Here is a 23,464-nt window from a genome sequence, read left to right as displayed (position 1 = left end):
CCAGAGTCAGTTGACTATTTGGCACCTACTTCATAGGATTAGGGCCACAAGTAGTAAATGAGCTGCTCTGTGTAGTCCAGAGTTTGATTTCGTCAGCCTCCATTTGCCTACTGTGTGACTCTGAGCAAGACATTTAACCAGACAGTGCTCTGGCTAGCTGGGAAATTGAGATAGGCTCCTCAGTGGTCTCTTGGACTCCATGCTTAGTAACTACTTATCAGCCTATGATGAAGCACAGAATCACAGAGATGGTGAGATGGCAAACAAGAACCTTACTTGCCACAGGATAGACTATGAACGCTTCAGTAACATGCCTACCTTTCTGAATTGAAATGAAAAGTGGAAGGTCTGCATTTTCAAAAAGTAGTGAGCAGATAAAATTCTGGGTTGCTTCACTTTCGGGAAAAATACCCAAACACGATTCCCAAATTCTCAGTTTTAGCTGAAGACAGGAGCTATGACAGAGTCCAACAATGCATTCACTTTCTCATGAATATGAAACACTGACTCAGTCTGCTGCCAAACCTGTACTGTAGCTTGTGCAGGACCAGTCCTGGTCTTGCACATGCTCACCTCAAGGTTGAGATTTTGTGTGTTCACTATATGATACTCTGTAAATACTCTCTAAACAGAATACACTCAATCTCTCAATTAAACGACAAAACAATCTTTATACATAACTGCTGCTTGTACAATCCACCAAGTCACACTTGGGCTTTCTCTTTAGTAATTTCCACCTCTGTAAAATCTTAGAATGTATAAATATAACTACTGTATAAATGTAAGTAGAAATGTTAACTACTCTGTGCTTAACTGGAACATAGGATAATGTAATGTAAGCAAATGGAGCTTTCCTTCCCAGGCCACCGCTGAAAATGGGTATTACATAGTCAGACTTCCTCATAAACAAGAGCAAATAAATTTTGGCATAGGAAGTATGTGTGTGTACTGCCTTGTTGATTCACATGCCACACTAAAGGCCATCTGATTGGAGCAGAACATTCTAGGGAATACAGGTTAGACAAAATGGAATCACTTCATACTAAAAATCATATTCACAAAGAACAAACGGAACCCCCCCCATGCAATCTCAGGCTCTGATGTGGTAAAATTCAACCATTAGACTTGTTGCCACCATTCAGGTTTCTGCAGCATGAAAGGCATGATCACCCACCCTCACAAAGTCGCCACAGTAGTTGTGGACTAGGCTGGGATGGACATCTCCTTCCTCTTTAGACACAAGAACTAGAAGTAAAATCTCTGTCTTCATTCAGAAGAGAGAGGATTTTTACAGTCACTTTATGGATTACGTTATGGGTATGTTGCAAAAGCTATATGTAAAGAGTGAGGACCTCAGAGTGCCCTCAGATGCTTGCTTAAAGAGAACTTCCCCAGAAAGGGGACATCCAGAATAGCTTGTTTTGGGTCATCCTTAAAGAAGGACAGCTACAACCATATCTGCCTTCATAGGTGCGTATCAGTGTGTGCTGCCTAGTCAAAGGGTTAGCAGACTTGGCATTACATTGGATAACATGGAAGCTCCCTGAAGTTGTGTGCCCTGTAAACAACTCTTCCCTGACCTCAAAATTAGGAGGGTTGAAAGATTTTTCCAGTGATTCGTTCGCTAGGGAGAGTGGCTGATGGAGATGTACTTGTTGTAGGCCCTCCCTTTACCAACTCAGTCAAACAAAGGCTGCAAGTCTGATCCCTCAGCTTTGGAAAAGTAGGAAACAAAAATCAAGGGCTGCAAGGTTACCTCACAGAATGGAGATAACTCAAAGTGGGTTAGACTGATCTCTGTCATCTGTATACTCTGCCTTCTCTCTGTATCTGTTACTTTCTTCTGGTGTTCTGGCACCAGCCTGACATTACAGGAGAGGGCTCTCACAACAATGCCTGAATTAGGTACTCCATCACTGCCATCTTACCAGATATTAGGGAGGCCCCACAACTTCTCTTATCTGTGTCTTTAGGTGGCCAAGACAAAAAAAAGCTGGCACTCATGTCAGTGCTTGATTTCATGTGCTTCTCCAGGCGCAAGAGACTGACAGTGTAGGTGCTGGCTTATAACCTATTGGTCACAAGAATAAACCAAAGGCTAGAATTATTTTAGGCATTATAACCTGTTGGTCACAAGAATAAACCAAAGGCTAGAATTATTTTAGGCATTAAAAGGAGGAACTTCTGTATGGTAAACATCAAGACTGAGATGCAAATGCTGTGAGCAGATGAGTAGTAGAAGCCAAGTACACTCTACTGTCTGCCACACAATACCAAGGTGGGTGTCAGCATGTGATGCATGACCACCCCCTTGCCCCCTATTCATAGGAATAGAAATAAAACAAACAGATGACGACAAGAGATGAGAAAATATCAAAAGTTAACCACTGCAGAAGAGTCCACATATGACACCTGTTCAATTTTCAGCAAAGGGTCTGGTGGTAAAGAAATGAAGCAATGTTCTCATCAGATAGGCAAACAGAGAACAGCTCAAGAGTCACATGCCTACTACGTATTGATGTCTAATCTGTTTCATCATATTTTACAACACTAATCAAATATCAAAATCCCCTGGGAGGAGCTGCAGCACTCAACGGCAGTGTGGCAATTGGAAAAGGCATAAGTACTCGTGGAAAACCTGTAGTTGTGGTGCAGTGGCAATGGTCTAAAAGAAGCCCAGCTGAAGTCCTGCTCTGACCATATCCAAACGTTTCACCCGATCTCTCAGAATGTGCAGATAAGCTGAAGAAATGAAGCACCCTTTGTCAAATCACTGGTTCCATATATTAACATAAGACAAAAAAATAATCTCAGATGAAGAGTTGCTCACTGAAAAGGAAATGCTGTACTACCAATCACTCCTTACATTCAGCAACAGAAATGGACACTGAAAGCAAGAGTACAGTAGGCATTTACCTGTGGGCAACTTTACTCACATACAGTAAACCTGCTGCACAGACCAGCCTACGTTTTCATGATCAAATCTTGCCCTTCTCTGTGTTCTGACTTCTCTTCCAATCTGCCTTCTCCATGGACTTTGTCTCAATAGTTTAATGAAGTAATTCTTTCAAAGGGGTGGGGAGATGGAAGTATACCAGCTTAGATTCCCTTTCGTTAAACAGCTCACTGCTTATTTGCCATGAGGACAGTCTATGGAAAGCCCAAGATGGTCAAAGGAAGAGTAGGAAAAGAAAGTTGTGGTCCCAGTCAAAGTTAAAAGATAGAAATTTCATGCTCATGAGCAATCACTAATGAATAAGCACGGACATTATTCCTTTGCATAAATATTAGAAGAAAATTTACGTTAGCAGTAAGTTGAACTCCTAACCTGATTTAATTTCCGTTTTGCTTTCTTGTTGGCATTAGCAGGATATACTGCACAGTAGTCAGCACTGGATTTCCCATTGTTTACACAATGAGATAAAACGCCAAAATCAATTTTAACAGCAAGCTGAATATGCAGCCACTGTACCTAAACGAGATAAAGGCAGTCACCCTATCTGAACATGTGATATTCACCAATCTACTTTTCTGAACAGCAAACTATTCAGCCATTCTGTACTAGCACTGATATACAAATACTTCTGATACATTTGCTATGATATTATTAATACGAAATGCTGCAATTTGTCAGTCACAACTTTCTTCAGCAAAACAATGGACAGTTTCCCACTGAAAGTACACTCAGTTTTTCTCCTCCTGAAGTCTGTAGGTTACTGGTAAAATTAATATCTAAGTAAACAGAATATCTGGCTGAAACCCATCTTCTTTATTTTAAGCTGTTTATCTTCTACATGTGAGGCAATCTTTGAAGAAATAAGAGAGTCAAATCCCTATGGTGCACTCTGCTTCTGGCTTAATGTCAAATTCAGATGTCCTTTAAGTTGAGCTTGCAAATAAAAGGGGAGCGGAAGGAGCCCAAATAAAGGTGACCATCATGTTCATGAGCTTCACTGGGATGGGCCACAACCATTCCATGTGGGTCATGAAAACTCCTCTTGTATGACCCATCTTCATTCAGCTCCAGGACCAAGCTGTATTTAGGTACAAGCTTCATGACTGTTTCTTGATTCAGCAACTATAATTGAAAACAGAAATATAGAAACAATGACAAAAAGAAAATTTATGACATCTAATACATACACTTAAAACAGACAAAACAAGAGAAATAACCGTCACATATACCCTTATACTCTGGGTCGTTAAGTTCCAGCCAAGTTGGTCAGCCTCGTATTATACATGTATACATATGTTATACATATAGTTTTATATAAAGCAGAGGGCCTATGATGTTTGCCAGTAATGATCCACTACACTACTGGAAAAGAAACCCTTATCAAAATCCTTCTAAAAATTACATTAAACAGAAAGCAAATGAAAATGCATTTGGCTGCGTGTACTTATAAAAAGGCATTGCAATGGAAAATAGAAGTTATGTACTCACCATAACGTTCCAGCTGAGTAGATACTTCATTTGTCTGCAACCTGTGGGATTCGGATCCGACCGGCAGCTTTCCAAGCTTCAAGATCTGAGCTCCTAGCTCCTCCCCCTACCCATAATCCCTTGCTACCAACCACATTACCTCAGATCGGTTATTTTGCCCTATAAGCTAAAGACGGAGAGAATTCTCCACAGGACAATATTTTACCGAGGTTCGGGGGATGGCAGGGGAGGTCGGTTGCAGACAAATGAAGTATCTACTCAGATGGAACGTTATGGTGAGTACATAACTTCTATATCTGAAGTAGTTACTTCATTTGATCTGCAACCTGTGGGACAGAGTCCCCAGCTTACCTAAAGGCCCTGGGTGGACCCTAAGGAAGGATATTCCGAAGCACCGCGGAGCCAAAGGAAGCCCTGCTTCTGGAGATCATGTCCAGTTTGTAATGAGAAATGAACGTATGGGAAGAGGACCAGGTAGCCACTGAACAAATATCGTCAACTGGAACTCTAGACCAAAACGCTGTTGAGGTAGCCACAGACCTGGTAGAGTGTGCCCGGATGGCAACCGGAGCTGGTCTTCCAATTGAAATGTATGCCTGTCCGATACATTGAGAAATCCAATTCGCTACTGTCACCTTAGAAATTGGTTTGCCCATGGCTGATTTAGCATAAGAAACAAACAACTGGTCTGACTTGCGGAAATCTTTAGTCCTGTGCAAGTAAAAACGCAGTTGCCTGTGTACATCCAATTTGTGCAATGTGTATTCACCTTTGTTTTGGAAGCTAGGGAAGAAAACAGGGAGGTTAATAGATTGATTAATGTTAGATTCTGTGGCTACCTTCGGGAGAAAAGAAGGATTAGTCCTGAGGGCCACCCTATCTTTGTGAAAAATAAGGTATGGATACTTAATGCACAAGGCTTGTAGCTCTGATACCCGCTTGGCGGAGGTAATTGCTACCAAGAAGGCCATCTTCCAAGATAAGAACTTTAATGGCGCAGAGGCCGCAGGTTCAAAAGGTGGTCCCGTTAGTGCTTGTAATACCAGGGTAAGATCCCATGGAGGCATAGCCGGTTTAATGGGAGGCTTTAAGAGGAACACGCCTTTTAGAAAGGCTTTGCATATTTTAACTGATGCCAAAGAACTTATGCCATCTCCTACATGATAATGGGAGATGGCAGCAAGTTGAACTTTAATGGTGGACGCGCTAGCTCCCTGCTCAAAAAGGAGGGATAGAAAGTCCAAAATGTTGGGAATAGGAACCGTAAAGGGGTCTAATCCATTATCCTTTGCCCAGATGAAAAAACGTTTCCATTTACTGTTGTAGAGTTTTCTGGTGGATGGCTTATGAGCTGCCACGAGAATAGCCTTGACTAGGGAAGAGATACCGGGAGTCCTTGCCATTAATGGAACTGGATCAGCCAGGCTGTGAGCCGGAGGCTGACCAGGTTTGGAGTGTGGCATCTTGTCGGATGCGAGATTAGGTCTGGTTTGGGAACCAGAATCCAAGGGGGAGCCACACTGTGAGAGTGCAGAAAGGGGAACCAGACTTGTCGAGGCCAGAAGGGAGCAATGAGAATCACTTTGCTTCCCAACCGACAGGCTTTCTGGATGAATTTCATCATCAGAGGAAGAGGAGGATATGCATAAAGAAGACCGGGCAGCCAAGCATGAACCAGGGCGTCCCTGGGGGATTCCCCTTTGGGGGGAACTATCGCGAAGTACTCGCTGCATTTTACGTTTAGGGGAGAAGCAAAAAGGTTGCAGCGAGGTTGACCCCATTTGTGGAATATTTGTTTCGTGACCGAGGGATTCAGAGACCACTCGTAAGGGCTGAGAAACACCCGACTTAGGCTGTCTGCTAATATGTTGGTCCGTCCCGGAATGTGCGTTGCTATCAGAAAGCGGTTGGTGGAAATCGCACATTCCCACACTCTCATGGCTTCTCGACACAGGGGGTAAGACCTGGTCCCTCCATGTTTGTTGATGTACCATACCACGGACATGTTGTCCGTGTGGATTGCAATAGTCCCCAGAGGTAGAAGGTGATGGAGAGCTTGCAACGCCAATAGCACTGCCCTCATCTCTAGGACATTGATATGCAATGCAGTCTCTAGAGGAGTCCATGTTCCTTGGACTGACTTCCTGCATAATGCCCCACCCGAGGCAGGAAGCGTCCGTGGTCAACGTGGCTTTGACTGGGGGAATCACAAAGGGTCTCCCTTCTTTGAGATCTTCTGCCTGCAGCCACCAAAGTAGGGAGTCCCTGCATGCCCTGCTCAGGGGAATTGGCATGTCCAAAGGGTGGGTCAACAGAGACCACTGGACCTCGAGAGTCCACTGTAATACACGCATCCGCAGACGGGCATGGAGAGAAAGGCCGATTGCCACCGACATAGATCCTAACGCCCTCAGGACCAATTCTGCTGGAGGGGTTGGGATCTGAAGAATATCCCAGACTTGGCGGTACAAACTGTTTATTCTGGTTGGTGTGAGGACCACTCTGGAGATTCGAGTATCCAACCTGGCCCCTATGAAATCTAGGGCTTGAGATGGGCACAGGCAGGACTTCTTCAAATTGACTGAAATGCCCAAATGAGCAAACAGAGATAGGGCATAGTCTCTTGCTGTAACCAGAAGATGCTTGTTGGGGGCGGTGAGGGCCAATCATCCAGGTAAGGGAACACCTAAATGCCCTGGAGTCTCAGGTGGGCTGCTACCACTGCCATGACTTTGGTAAACACTCTGGGGGCTGAGGTTAGGCCAAATGGAAGAACCCTGAACTGATAATGACTGGCTCCTAGCCGGAAGCGGAGAAATCTCCTGGACCGTCTGTCCATTAGTATATGGTAGTACGCGTCCTTGAGATCCAACGAGCACATCCAGTCGTTCTCCTGCAGAAGGGGGAGAATAGATTGGAGAGTGACCATCCGGAACTTTCCCTTGGGTATGAACAGGTTCAGGGACGAAAGGTCTAGAATGGATCTGAGGTCCCCCGTTTTCTTTGGCACCAAGAAGAACCTGGAGTAATAACCCGATCCGGATTGATCTGGGGGGACGGGCTGAATGATTCTTTTTCTTAGCAACTCTGAAATTTCTTGAGTTGCGGACTCCCTCTGATGGGGTGGAACATCGGGGAGATGTTTGGGCTTGGGGGGGTTGCAAGAATGGAATTGTGTAACCTCTGGATATTATCTGGAGCACCCATCGATCGTTTGTAATTGACTCCCAGCTTGATAGGTGCTCCGATAGTCGCCCCCCGACTGCCTCCAGACAGGGACAGTCGGACAAGCCCTCAGGGCTGTTGCGCGGGTCCCTCCGAGAAGGGTTCTCTAGACCCAAAGTTACGCGGGCCCCCTCTGCCTCTGGGCCGGCGTCCACCTTGTCCTCCTCTGCCTCTAGAGGACGAGTTGTCCGCAGCAGGACGGGATTGCTGAGATTTCCGGAACCACAGCTTCTTTTGCCCCCTCTGATTCCTGGAGAAGGATCTTTGGGGGTTCGAGAAGCGGACTCAGACAGCCGACAGCGTCTTCCCATCCTTCTCGCTTTGGACTAGCGTGTCGCGAACCGATGAGCCAAATAAGGCCGAACCATCGTAAGGGGCGTTTGCGAAGGACGCCTTGAAGGGGTCTGTGAAATCGCAGAGGCGGAGCCAGAAGTGCCGTCGCAAAACTACTCCCACTCCGCTAGCTCTAGCGGCTCCTTCCGTGGCATGAGAAAGAAGCCGCATAGATGTGTTTGATATGGACTTTAGAGTGGCCATTCGGGATTCAAAAACCTTTTTGTCTGAGACCGAGATGGACTCCGGAGGGGCTGCAGCGTATTCCTTAATTAAGTCACGCTGTAGCCTGATAGTGTGTGCCATGTAGTTCAGCGACCTTATAGCAAAGGTTGCTGAAGCAAACATCCGCTTCCCAATACGGTCCAAAGCCCGGGACTCCTTGTCCGGCGGATGGACCAAAGAACATTCTTGGGCAAGTTCTTTCTTAGTGGCCGCCGCCACCAACATAGCATCCACTGGTGCGCCTTTGGACCACGAAGGTCTATCTGAGGGAGGGCTGAGGACCTTATCCGGGCATCTAGGGATAGGCTCCACGGTGTCGGGCTCCTTCCAAGCCCTGGTGGTAATTAGGTCCACCAAGGGGTCGGCTGGGGGGGACACCCAGGAGGTAGATGGGCCTGCCTCAAAGGCCTCCAGAAATACGGACTCGTCCATGGAGGGCTTTTGGGCCGACCACCACCCTCTTATACGCAACATCTCCATGATGTCTCCAAATGAGACATCTTCAGGGGGTGACCTTGGGGAACCCTCTGTATCCTCCAAATCCGTATCCATGGTAATGGACTCGGGGGAGTCCAGGTGCCTCCTTTTGCACTGGCGCTTCCGAGGCACCTCTTCGGTGGGGCTGTCCGAAGAGGGCTCGTCCACCGGTTGGTGTTCCTTCCTGGGAACTAACTGGAGGCTTTGGGCAGGCTGTCCCGATGGACGGATGAGCGAAGACAGACCCTGATACAGTAGGGGCACGGGCGGATCCGAAGGCCCGGTTGGGGACCTGGATTACCTCGACAGTACCCTCTCCACTACCTCAAAGGCAGAGGGAGATTCACCATCACCAGCCTGAGAAAGTAACCTCCTCGGCTCCGAGGTAAGGATCGGGGTCGGAGCCGAAGCAATCGGATCTGAAGCAGTGGTGTGCTCCGGCCCCATCGGCGCCGAAGACACAACTGCTCCCTCGGATCCGATGCTCAACCCTCGGCCCCGAGAGCTTGGATCCGACAAGCTCGAAGGCATAGTCGGCATCTAAGACACTATCCCTGTCAGCACCGACGTATCCCCGGATCCGAAAGGGCCTGGATCCGAAAACTCCGAGACCCGATAACGGGTCGGAGAAGGAGCTATCGGGGCAAACATGGGGGCTGCACTCCGTCCCAAGGGGGGGGGGGGGCAAGAGCATCCCCATCTGCATCTGGGTCTGCAAAAATCTTTGCATCATCCGATCCATGTCTACTTCGGAGATGCTTCTGGTAGACCGCGAAGAGGTAGTTGAAGCAGGCCAGGAAGGCCACCTCGAAGACCTCGAGGGAGACCTATCCTCCTCCTCCGGCTCCGGGGAAAAGGAAGGAGAACGGAGCCGAGAGGACAAGGATCCGGAGACCCTCTCAGGAGATTTCAGAATCTTTTCAGGCGGAGCCGAGGGATGAGACTCGGCCTGCCTCTTAGAAATATGACTCTCTCTCTGTTTCTTCTCCCTGTGGGAAGAAGAACCAGACTCCACAGAGCTAGTACCCGATAAGGGAGGTTGAGTCCCGGGTACAGCTGAGGGAGTATCCGGCGCTGAAGCTACCGGAGTAGCCTGGATCCGGCTAGGAGAGGAAGAAAAAGCTGATTCCTGAGGGAGTTTTCCTGCCAGGATCAGCTTGTTCTTCCTGTCCCTAAGGGCCCGAGGATTAAAGGCCGCACAAATCTGGCAGGCCTCTGACAAATGTGCTGCCCCCAGACACAAAACACACTGAGTGTGGCCATCAGCTGGGGAAAGCTTATGGCCACACTCAGTACACTTAGAAAATATAGCTTTTACTTCAGCCATAACTCTCTCACACACACACCCAAACACTAAGGGGGGGAGGGGAGATACAAAACTTAAACTAAAGAGAAAGTTTTTTTTTTTTTTTAAACGTGGGTATGATTAGATAAACGCTAAAAACAACACACATACAATTTAAACTAGAAACTAGCTTTTAGAAAAGGAACAATCTCACCAGGCCAGGAGCTCTTCACTAAGAAGCAACTGTCTTTAGCCACGGCAAAAAACGATCTGAGGTAATGTGGTTGGTAGCAAGGGATTATGGGTAGGGGGAGGAGCTCGGATCTTGAAGCTTGGAAAGCTGCTGGTCGGATCCGAGGTCAGATCCGAATCTCACAGGTTGCAGATCAAATTAAGTAACTACTTCAGATCGTTTGTTTCCGTTTACCTTGAAATAGTATATTTTATCTGGCTTTGTCCTTAGTCACCATCTTACTGCTTTGTTATAACAGTTCTGCTTTTGTAACTTTAATCACTTCTGAAAGTCTACAGCAAGGCTTACATGACCTGTCATGAATAAATATAACTGTACTCATTCCTGGATGATCCCTATACCATTCAGCTTTGGGGGCTTCTATTGGGAGTCCCAAATATTTGGCATGCCTCCATTAAAGGACAATACACAAAGTCTCTTCCTATACATCACTTTTTCTTAGTGGATACACAATCAAAAAAATCCCAAAAGATGCAACAGCATTTGAAATGAGAAAGGGGAAGCTGGTATGACAAGTGCAAGAGTGTCACTTTGGCCTACCAGCCCACTTGCAGTTTAAAGATCCATGTTTACACCAAGTCCACGCTGCTGACATGGTGATGTCTCACTCAAAGCCATCCTATAACAATGTCCATAGCAAAAAGGGGGGGGGGAAGTTGTATATGTACATCTTGCAGAATACTGGCACAGCAGTGAAGAGATGTCTTACTACTTCAAAGTACTGGTGGCCTTGTGTGTGGAGTCTGTATATCTTTTGTGTGTTAGCATGTGAATTCAATGCAAACTCCAATTTCCTCTCACATCTCAAAGGCATAGGCAGGTGAACTGGTAATACATTACTCATAAGTGTGTGCAGTCTGAGTGCACTGCAAAAAATGGTGCCCTATTCAGCATTAATTACCTGCGCTGTGCCTACCTTGTTTTGGTTCTGGTTCCTGCAACCCTAAAGTGCATAGAGCAGGTAATTACAGAAAAAAAAATAAATGAAGTATTAAATATACTTCACAGAAGCACAGCCAATAGAAATAACTTTTGATATGTTATGACTTCTGCATGGATAAAAAATACGATGCTCTGGGATCAGGTGCCAACCTCCCCTGTTCTCTTTACTAAGGACTCTCAACTTCCACTTTACTGATTAAAATTCTAGGTCATACTGCAAGGTCTCCTAACTGACAATAAGGCGTGATCTACAACTGTTAGCACTATTAATTTCAAGATAAAAATCAGCAAAATTTTCAAACTGACGTTACAGATGAAAATACTTGTTCTAAAGTTGCCTACCTGTAATGCTGTCATCTTTTAGCATGGTGTGTTTACTGACAGGTATTACAATGGCTTGAAGTAAAAGTCCCAGATGCTTAAATAGTTAATTATAATAAATGTATGGCTCCCCTTCTACCTGTTTCACGTTATCCTTTCACGTTTTCTATTCAGGAAAAAAAAATGTTGGAAAACTACAACTTCAAAGAATTAATTTATGCAACTATGTTTGGAGATATTGGAAAGACGTGGATGATGCAGTGGTGCAGCGGTAGCATTGTCGCCTCACAGCAAGAGGTTCTCCAGCTTGATTCTCGGCTGGAGTGCCTTCTGTGTGGAGTCATCATGTCCTCCTTGTGTTCATGTGGGTTTTTCTCCAGGTACTCCGGTTTCCTCCCTTGTTACAAAGATGTGCAGTCTGGAGCATTTCTCCCTGGGCCTCCCCTCAAAATTGGCCTTGTTCCAAGTCAGACTTTCCTGTTAAACAAATGTTAAATAAGTAAATAAAAATGTATTCTTATTAACAAAGAGACATTTTGTGACATTATATTTGTGACTGGTGTTCAACACAAAATTTTCTTGAATAATATGAAAAAAGAAAGACTGTAACCCCTTGTACCTTTATGTAATAAAAGCATTTAACAGGGAAACAAAAAGAAATGTGCAATTTTAAACAGAGGTAGAAACGGAGACTTTGAAAGAATATTTTGAAAGGATATTTGAAAACTTTATGTGAACAAGTACTGGACACTGGAAAATTTATGGAAAGATGTTTATAGACTGGTGGCAGGGATTGCAATCTTCTTCTTTCGGCTTTTCCCAGTTGGGGGTTGGCACAGCGGATCACCTGTCTGCTCATGACTGGCAGTGGAGTTTTACAGTGTCGAATTGTCAGCCCGGCGCTCAACCTTCCACAGAAGGCACATACATGCACTCACACCTAGGGCCAATTTAGAGTGGTGGCTGGGATTGTAATATTGTCTTAAAAAAGAAAGTGAAAAAAAAAATAATATATATATATATATATATATATATATATATATATACACACACACACACACACACACACACACACACACACACACACACACACACACACACACACACACACGTATACCAAACACAATAAATGCGGAGGGGAACAGGGGTATCATAAAATACTAGAGACTTTTTTTTTGTGGAAGAGAAGGAAATTTGATAAGTAACTGGGCCAAAAGAAAGTGTTATATTTGTGGGGAAATGGGACATGATGAAAAAATGAGAAATGAGATTTTATAAATGTAAATAAAATGGACATCTATATGGATTGCAAAAATGAAAAAAGACTAAGGAAAAAGAAACAGAAAAAGAACCAAGAAAATAAATTTTAGTAGTAGTAAAAATAGAAGAATATTTGGATGAGAAAAAATAATAAACGGGACACAAAATAAGGTTCTGAAATATGTGATGAAGAAGACAAATTTGGAGGTAGTAAAGAAAAAGAAGAACTGTACTGGTAAAAGAGCAAATGACAGAAAAAAATTTAAAGGGATAAGTACAAAAGATAAAAAGAAAGGAAATGGATGAAAAAGAATATGTACAGCTAATGACAGGGGGTTGGTACAATGGTAAAGGTGTTTGACTCACAGACACAAGGTAAAGTATTTGATTCTCATCTTTGGGAAGGAAACTGGCTAGGCTTAGAATGGCCTACTAAGAAAGCTGGCCTAGTACTTGGCTATGAACTTATGAAATGAAAAGGGAAAATGAAAATTTTAGAGTGCTTTCTGTAAATGTGAATACTATTAAAAAAATATACCAAGAACAATAGGGATTTTGGAGTGGTGTAATACATTTGATGAAAATGTAATATTAGAAGACACAAGACTTTTAACAAATGAAGAAAGATTACAAACAGAGAATCTATGGAGAGGAAAGGTAATTTGGAATTTGGGAAATGAGAGATGTTCTGGAATAAATGTTTGTGTCTTTCGGCTTTTCCCGGTTAGGGGTCGCCACAGTGGAACTCCGGTCCGCTAATGATTGGCAGTAGATTTTTACGTGCTGGCTTGCTGGGCCTAACGCACAACCTTCAACGAAGGAATGCCCATTCACACATGTCGCCACACGGAAGACGCTCTGAGAATCGAACGGGCAACGTCTAACTGTGAGGCGACAATGCTACCGCAGCACCACCACCGCAGTCTATGTTCTGGAATAAATGTACTCTGTAAAAATACAGTAAAAACATTACATGTAACTTTAGCAAAAATGGGAAGATTATCCATTGTAGGTTTAAAATGTAAAATAGAATTATAACACTATAGGTTGATACTAATTGCAATGAAAAGAAAAACGTATTTATTTTTTAAAGCATGTACTGATAAATATGATTATTATAATAATAGAAGACTAATTGTGATTTTAAGAGGCAAGCATAAAAAGAAAGAAAATTATATTGTATAAGAAAAATTTTAGAAGTTATAAAATAAAACTCTGGGACAAAAATTTGCACACTAGCATAAGGGGTATGTATAGGACTGAGATAGATTATTTTATAGTATCAGTAGCTTTACTTATAAGAGAAGGGGAGGTGGATGAAACAGGATTTTCTGATCATCTTGCAATATGGCTAAAGATAAAGGAAAACAAGGAATATATAAAAATAGGCAAATGAATAAAAAAGATAAATGAGAAAGCATGTAATAAAGAATGAAATAAATTAGTAATACAGTTATGGAAAGATCATAGTACTACGAGAACATTTTATAAAAAATGGACTTAATGGTAGATGATAATATTTTTACAGTGGCAATAAGATTTGAGAAAAGTAGAGAAAGAAAATGATATAAAAGTACATATAACGATGCACTGGAAGATTTAAAATGTAACAGTTCTTTGACAAAGAAAAAGAATTATATAAAAGAAAACAAGAAAAAAATACAAGAATTGCTTTATAAGCAAATATATTTTTTACAAGGAAAAATAGTAGTACTGAGTTACTTAAGTAGATTAGTAAAGAAAGATGGTAGTATGAGAGAAATAAAAAATGTAAAAGGAGAAATAGAAAGAACTCAGAAAAAGATTATGAACAGTGTAGTATAACATGTACAGGAAATGTTTAAAGAAAAAAGAAGCCAGTGAAGCACAAACATGGGAAGTACAAAAATCAACAAAAAAAGACAGTAAAGAGTTTGAAAACGAGATTTCTTTAAATCAGCTAGATAAAGTATTAGGACAAGTAAATCTAGATCTGGCTGCAGGACCAGATGGAATAGGGTATGAAATGTATAAAATTTTAAGGGCTTAGCAAAAATAATTTGAACGAATAGTTAAATCAAGGTTTTATGTATAACAAATTATATAATGGGATAAATAAATGTGTAAGGAAGATAAAAAATGAAGATCCAAAGTATTAAATAATAAGATCTTTATGAAAATAATACAAGAGATTTGAAACTAAGATGGAAACTATTATGGAAAAGAATACATGCAGTATTACGGGGAAGGGTTGTCAAGAATCATTAATGACAGAGAAATTGTGGGTGACATCATGAACAGAAAAGAAGCAAAAATGATGATAGGAGACCTTAAGGCATTTGACACAACTGGACATGAAATCCTATGGGAATAATGAAAAAATATAAAATAAGTAAGAAAGTTAGGAAATTATGTATATCAGAGCACAGCAATAACAAAGTAAAAATACTTGTAAATGGCTGGTCAAGCCAACAGGTATATATGAAGAATGGTGTATGATAAGGATGTCCAATGAGTTGTATACTCTTTGTATCAGTTATGAATATGATGGCCTCTGAAATAAATTATAAAATTAAGGAGGAGGGGTATACAATGCCTGAAGGGTTAAGAATTCCAGTCATGTTAACAAATGCAGATGACATAATAACTGCAAATAAAATCTGGATAAACAAGTATTAATTTGCATAAATGAGTTTTGACAGGTGATAGGGGTGGCTTTAAATAAAAAGTAAAGGTTTAGGTGATGTAGTAAAGATAGGATGCATATTATCTTACAATGAATGACATTTCTATGTTATGTATACAATTTGGGAATAAAGATACAAGTAGAATTCAACTGAAAAAATAGAAGAAACAAAACAAAGCTCACTTTTGTGGAGGACATGTAAATTATCATTCAAAAAAAGGATTTATTTGATAAATTCAGTACTGATGGGAAAACTGCATACTTAGCATATGTATTTATGTTGGCAACACTACTTGAAAACAAATTATTGCAGATATTTTTTTTCATTTATATGGGGTTTTAGATTAAACCCAGTAAGAATGTGAATTAGGGTTAATTAAGTCAGTGGTGTTTGCTGCTTCATTAAATTTGTACAAAGTGTTAAAGTAGGCAAATTAAAAAGATGACAGATTAGTAGTAAAATTGTATAAATAAGTATGATAAATTTGTGGGTATTGTAGAAAAAGAGTAAAAGAGCAAAATAGTGTACAAATGAAGAAATAAAATGCTAGCAAAATATTTTTGGGGAAAATAATTCAGGGTACAGAAAAGTTAGAAAGGTATGGTATAAAATGAAAAACATTTAAGCTACAAAATTAAGACGCAGACTGCATAATCAGAAAGTAGAATGTGAAGATTTTTATGGGGACTAGTTAGAGAAATTGCCAGTAAAATGAAATATGCCAAATAAAAAGAAAAATGATAGAATATGTTTAAATTCTCAAGAAGAAAAACTATGGAACATTTGTTTTTGAAATGTAAGAGTAAAAAGGTTTTGGGGAAAACTATGTAAAGATGTTTTTTTTCAAAGACATAAAAGTGGATGAAATAAACATGGATTTGATTAAATACGGATTTTATATGAATGGAAGTATAGATTATGCTAAAAGAATATATACTAAGTTATGTTATTTGGGTTATACAGAAGGAAAAAATAAATTAAATTATGCTTTCTGGTAAATGGATTTTAGCAACATTATTAAGTAAAATCAGATGGTGCCTATGGAAAAGGGAGTGGGGGTCTAATAGGAATGAAAATTTAATATGATTGTAAGAAAAATTATGTACATGTGCAAATATATTTGCATATGTATACATTTGCACATTTCTAAATATTTGTAAATATGTTGAACACAGGAGCTATTTTTTGTACATAAACAAAGAACCACTACTCTTTTCAGCAGGTGCTTGAGAATCTTTTACATCCCCCTAAGCTAAAACAAACTCAAGCAGATGGGACCTCAGTTTTAATATCTCATTCAAAGGACAACACACTCAGGAGTGCAGCAGCCCCCCCCCATGCTGCACTGCAGTGTCAGCAATCAATCTGCATGGTGTGGGAATGTAACCCACAGCCTTCCACACCAGTGGTGACTGCACTACATGTTGTGCCACTGATGGTCCTGACAATATAGGCTAAAACATCTAATACATACAACAATCACTTCACATATCAGTTATGGGAAAATCTGCAAGTCAGGTGATACTAATATGGGAACTTCCAAAAGTTGAACTCCAGCAGAAAGGCCTGCTCTGGGCCTCATGGTGGGATTAGGTCATACTAACAGTATGGTCATATATCCACTACTCAAAATCATACAAAATAACAAGCTTGTTGATAAGGTCATGAACTATCAGCCCCAGCACTGGACGAGCCAAAGACTCACCCTCAGTCTGAGCCAACAGTCCATGCTGGGTTTGAAGACCCAAGGAAGGGAGCTCTCAGCCTTGAGCATCTCAACTTGAGGATGAGTGACGTCAAACAGTTTCAACAAATCAATAAGGTTTGCGTGGTGCCAATACTCCAGAATGCACCCCCGGCTTGGAGTTGTGGCTAAAACTCTTCTGGCCCTCCTCATCAGATTGTAAACAGGAAACATAGTGAGGAGTAGTGCTCTTGCTAGCCCAAGAGTACCCAAAAAACCTTTGGAGTCTGGAGCACCATTTTAATGATTGACCTTCCTCCAAGAAGGGCTTGGCTGAGTTCCAGACCTTCAGCTTTAATTCCTGTGAGAGTGCGCTAATTGGGATCTGGATATATGTGTGACCTCATCACCAGACTTCATGTAAGGTACTTTTAATCATCACCATTCTCCTGTTGACACAGGTGAGGAACTTTTCCATCCAATGTCTGACGATGGCTGGACAGAAATTCTCACATTTATTACAATGTTTAACACTGTGCACCTTTCACAAACCAATAAAGGCAATGCCACTGAAGGTATTGAAAAGTACCTGCTGTCTACAGGGGGATTTCAGTGATTTACTTCTCAGTCTCAAACTTGTAAACTTGTCAGTGACAAATAGGACTGATAACTGAACTGTGAAAGCCTCTGAAAATAACTGGTTAGGTAGCAATGATTAAGCAGCCAGTGTGTGATGACAAAACATTTATTATCTCTCGTGCACATACTTTTATCATGAAAGCCTATTAGGAAAAAAATCAAACCATGACTGGTATAATGAACTTGGTCTCTGATTCACGTAACAGGATTGCTTAAGATAGACACACTATTACTGTGAGTATCTCATGCAACTCTACTACCTATTTAGCAGCTCCATCTGTGCAGCATTATTTATTTGAATTTCCTAACTGGAGTAGAGCACTGATCTGGATGGACCATTTTCTTACCCAGTCAATGAATATACATACAATAAAAATTCTCTGGAGTCGGTTGCATAAAAATATTAGTACAGTGTACAGAACAGTTACACACAAATGAGTCATCATAAGATGAACATTTAAATTCTAAATTACTGGAGTACAGCATACTGCCCAAAAGACCTTGCATCACTGAGTAAATGTGAACCATGGGCTAGAAGTGTGCACTAACTGTAGTGCTGACCCAAAGCAAAAACAAATTTCTATTCACTTTTTATATAAAAATAGGGTGGTTTATATCCAGGAGGGATACTGTGGGAAGATATAACCTGTTGATAAAGAAGAAACCGTATTTACTTAACACTTACATGAAGAGGCAGAATCCGTATTGCAAAAGAGGGGAGATAATTAGTTGGGGTTATTAAATGTAGGAATCTATCCTTAAGTATTTACATTTAAATGTCTGTAGGAATTAATCTTCTGTAGACAGACAGGTGGGGATTCAAGATATTTGGGAGACTTATCTGGTGGCAGACAGACCTAAGACTGCAATGAAGGGGCCTAATTGTTAGTCTGCTTCAGAAAAACAAGAATGTATTCTCATTTAAAAAGTTTACAGAGGAAGGAGGCAAGAATCAGGCTGAATTTGGATCCATTCAGCTTTGACCATGATGACACGGCATGATATTGCTGCTTGGGGGTGCCCACCACCCCAGGGTTATCTTGCAAGCTCCACAACTGCTGCCTTTGGGAGGCACACACATGTATAACTATTGGACCAAGCAGTATACCACTTTCTGCATGGAGCCAGGTAGGTCATTCTCATCCTTACCATCTCTCATCCCTTCAGCTCCCTTGCCTCTACTTGAAAATAAGCCATATGGGTGCAATAAAGACTTTAGCCCACACTGCATCATAAGGCTAGACTTTAGCACTGCCGTCTTGATAAAAAAAAAAAAATATGCTGCTTTCAAAAGCGCATTCAAAACACTTAGCCAACATAAACTGAAGCTGGTTTTACATGTTTCAGAGAAAAATGAATAAACAACTCGAACAAAAAAGAAGTTATGTATCCACCATAATGTTCCATGTTTGTAGTCCATCTCACCCTTCATTCTTATATATGGGATCGGAGCCGATCCTCGGCTCCAACTCGGCCTATTTACAAGCTGGAAGTCTTCTAGTTGGCTCGTGGCTAGGTAGGTATCCCATGGTGCATCAGTAAAATCCCCAGATCTTGTCTGCTGCTAACTAGGAGCGATAATAACAAATATACAAAATAAGTCAATACTAAAAGGTCTCCATGAAAAAAGATAATATTTTTCTGTCTCCAGGTACTTCCAGGATGGGGGTAGGAGGGTGGGTTCATAAGAATGAAGGGTGAGATTAACTACAAACATGGAACACTATGGCGAGTACATAATTTCTTTATGTGCTGTAGTCCTTTCTCACCTTCATTCTTACATATGGGACAGTGTCCCTAGGGCCTTATTCTTGGGCGGCTCAAGGAAAAATACTCCTGAGTACCGTGGAACCAAATTATGCCCTACCCCTGGAGGTTAAATTCAATTTGTAATGAGTAATAAAAGTGTGAGGGGTAAGCCCAGGTTTCTGCTGCGCAAATATCAAGTGGCACCCTGGCTTGAAAGGCTGCAGAGGTAGACTGAGATATGGTAGAGTGAGCCTTGACTTTAAAGAGTAAAGGTCTACCCTCAGAGTTGTAAACGTAAGCTATACAGCTAGAAATCCAATTAGAGTGTGTTCATAGTTTCATAGATTAGTACTAAGCTAACTGCCCTTGCAAGCCATTTTAAGCCTAGCCAATTATCCCTTGTGAGACTCAAACCCTGCACCTTGTGTTTGTTAAGGCAAACACCTTAACCATTAGGCCACCCTCTTTGGAAACTGGTAACTTGACATGGATTCAGAAAAGGAAATAAGTAATTTATCTGATTTCCTTAGTCCCGTGCAAATAAAAACTAATTGTCTATGGACATCCAGCTGATGAAACCTGTATTCAGCTGCGTTGGAATGATTTGGAAAGAACACTGGAAGTTCTATGGATTGATTCAAGGTGGCATGGGAACAGACCTTGGGGGGCAAAGGAGGGATTAGTACGAAGGGACACCCTGTCTTTGTGAAAAATCAGGTAAGGGGATTTCACAGACAATGCTTGTAACTCGGACACCCGTCTGGCCGAAGTGATAGCCACCAGAAACAAAGTCTTCGAAGACAAGAATTTCAAAGGGGATGAATGAGAAGGCTCAAAAGGCAGAGAAGTTAATTTGGATAACACAAAATTTAAATCCCATAAGGCAACAGGTTCTTGAAAGGGGGGTCTTAAAGTGGCATCTTTAAGGAAAGTTTTGCACAGCCTATGTGACATAAGATTAGAATCTTGAAAGCCTAGATGAAAATTTGAAATCGCTGCCAATTGAACTCTGATAGTGGCAGCCACAGATCCCTGGTGAAAAAGCTCAGACAGGAATTCCAAAACCACTGGCATGGAGGCAGTGTAAGGGTCAACATTCATTTTCTCCACCCAGATAGAGAATCTTCTCCATTTACTGGAATATAGTCTCCTAGTGGAAGGTTTATGAGAAGACGTAAGGATATGAGTCACGGAGGGTGAGAAGTTATGAAGCCTGACTAGGGATGGAACTGGAGCAGCCACACTGTCAAATTGAGGGTGTGTAAGGAGGGGTGAAGCGAACCTGACATGTGAGTCAACAGGTTTGAAACTGGGTCCAGAATCCAAGGATCGTCTAGGAGAAGAGGCCCAAGGAAGGGGAACCAAACCTGACGAGGCCAGTAAGGAGCAATGAGGATAAGTTTGCTTCCCAGCCATTTTGCTTTCTGAATAACCTTTGGTATGAGAGGAAAGGGAGGAAAAGCATACAGGAGACCCAGGGGCCAATCGTGAACAAGTGCGTCTCTCGTTGACTCCCCCGAGGGAGGATGAGGGAGAAGTAGCTGCTGCATTCGGCATTGATTGGGCTGGCAAAGAGGTCGCAGCAAGGCTGTGCCCATCTGCGGAAAATCTGTTTCTCTGTTTCCTGTTTCAGAGACCACTCGTGAGGCATCAGGATTGCCTGGCTGAGCTTGTCGGCTCTCACGTTGGTTGTCTCTGGAATGCGCATTGCCACCACAAAATGCTGGGAAGATATTGCCCATTTCCAAACTTGCATGGCCTCTCGACAGAGTGGGTAAGGTCTGGTTCCACCCTGTTTGTTGATATATCATGCTACCGACATGCCTGATTGTATTGCAATAGTCCCCAGAGGCAGAAGGTCGTAAAGTGCTTGCAATGCCAGGAGCACCACCCTCATCTGTAAAATGCTGATATGCAGGTGAGCCTCATGATCTTGCCATGTGCCTTGGACAGTCCTGCCTAGATAATGCCCCCCCCCATCTGTGAGGCATTCATGGTCACAGTGGCAATGGGTTGGTGAGGAACAAAAGAAGTGCCCATGGTTAACTGATCGGGTAGTGTCCACCAAAGGAAGTCCTTCTTGCAAGATTCTGTCACCAGAATGTGATGAGATAATGGTAGGTGCTGAAAAGACAATTGGGATGACAGGAGCCACTGAGGAATTCTCAGGTGTAGCATGGCTAGTGGCACTAGTAATATGGTGGAAGCCATGGTCCCTAGAAGCTGCAGAATAGTCTTGGCTTTGACCTTTTGTAAGGGGAGAAGACGTCAAATTTGAAGAACCAGATTGTGTGCCCTTTCTGCAGGAAGACGAACCAGCGTGTCTACTGTGTCTATCTCTGCACCTATAAAAATCACAGATTGAGAGGGCAATAAGGCAGATTTTTCCCAATTTATAGAAATTCCTAGCTGGGCACAAAGCTGAATAGTAACGTCCCTGGTCTGAAGAAGTAGATGCCCGGTGGGGGGGGGGTCAAGAGCCAGTCGTCCAGATACGGAAACACCTGGAATCTTCGACGTCTCAGGTGAGCTTTCACTACTGCCATACACTTGGTGGACATCCTGGGGGCTGTGGTGAGACCAAAGGGCAGAGCATGAAACTGGTAATTACTGGCTCCCAGACGGAAGCGCAGATGACTCCTCGACACCCTGTCCTTTTTTTATGTGGTAGTAGGCGTCTTGGAGATCAATTGAGCACATCCAATTGTCTTTCCCCAACAATGGGGGATAGAATGCAGTGTCACCATTCAGAACTTGTCCTTCTTTACTGATTCATTCAATCTGCTGAGGTACAAAATGGGCCTTCAGTCCCCTGTACGTTTCGGCACTAAAGAATCTGGAGTAAGCTCTGGATCCTATTTGGTCTGCTGGGACAGTTTGGATGACTCTTTTTGACAGCAGCTTGTTGACCTCCACAGTTGCCTGATCCCTGTGATTGGGTGGAACATTTGGGATCCTCTTGGGAACAAAAGGTGGAAGATAAAAGGGTATGATATAACCTCTGGTAATAATTCTTTGTACCCACTTGTTTTGAGTGATACCCAGCCAGGCTTTCTAGATACAAAGAAATGCGACCCCCGACCAGCCCTAGAGAAGCACAGTCGGGCCCCACATCAGGAGCTCTGGTAAGGCCGGCCTTGAAAGGAATCGCAGGCTCCCTGGTTCTGCAGGCTGCCACTGCCTCTAGGGTGATGTCTACCATATCTTCCTCCTCCTCTGCCTCTGAAAGAGGAGTCACCCTGTGCATCCTGGAAAAACCTCTGGGACTTCTTGAACCACGTTTTACCGCCCCTCTGACCCTTAGAATATGGTCTAGAGGGAAAAGTAAAATGTACTCCCATGGCAGAGAGTGTTTTTCCTTCTTGCTCGCACCGGGTGAGAGAGTGTCCTTTACCTTGGGTCCAAACAATGAGAAACCGTCAAAGGGGACGTTGGTAAAGGTAGACTTGAACGGTTCCGCAAAGTTACACAAATGCATCAGTGAAGCCTTAGAGAAATTCCTGAACCCGCTGCTCTACTCGCTCCATCAGCTGCCTACAAAATAAGCCGCATGGACGAGTTGACGATAGAGTTCATGGTGGACAACTGGGCAGACAACTTGTCAAGGACTCCCCTCAGTACATGTACCTTGTAGAGAATCTCCTAATTCTTTAAGGAGATCTCTCTCAAGCCTCGTGAAGTGAGTAAGGTAGCTCAACGATCTAAGGGTAAATGCCGCTGAAGAGAAGATATGCTTCCCGTATCTGTCCATCATTCGAGACTCCTTATTTGGCAGATGGACAGAAGTCGTCTCAGCTAGCTCCTTCTTAGTGGCCGCGGTCACCACCATGGCATCTACAGGAACACCTTTAGAGAACAAATCTTTTTCTGGGGGTACAGAAAGAAACTTATTCGGTCTCCTGGGGACTGGCTCCACAGCATCAGGAGTATCCCATACCTTTCGACTAACTAGCTCCATTAG

At 42.6% G+C, this 23,464-nt stretch overlaps 1 protein-coding gene across 2 annotated transcripts in view; it reads right to left on the bottom strand.

Moving 5' to 3' along the window:
• Positions 1-3,748: 3,748 nt before the first annotated feature.
• Positions 3,749-23,464, bottom strand: part of LOC122790148 (adipocyte plasma membrane associated protein) — an 893,349-nt gene continuing 873,633 nt past the window's right edge. For both annotated transcript variants that reach the window (XM_044057738.1, XM_044057747.1), the window contains exon 9: positions 3,749-4,078. In XM_044057738.1, coding sequence (XP_043913673.1) covers positions 3,869-4,078 — 210 coding nt within the window. In that variant the 3' untranslated portion in view covers positions 3,749-3,868. The remainder of the gene's footprint in view (positions 4,079-23,464) is intronic.

This window comes from Protopterus annectens, chromosome 1.part2 (genome assembly GCF_019279795.1).
Source record: "Protopterus annectens isolate FY-2018-M chromosome 1.part2, PAN1.0, whole genome shotgun sequence".
NCBI lineage: Eukaryota > Metazoa > Chordata > Ceratodontiformes > Protopteridae > Protopterus > Protopterus annectens.
This window is presented reverse-complemented; position numbering and strand designations above follow the sequence as displayed.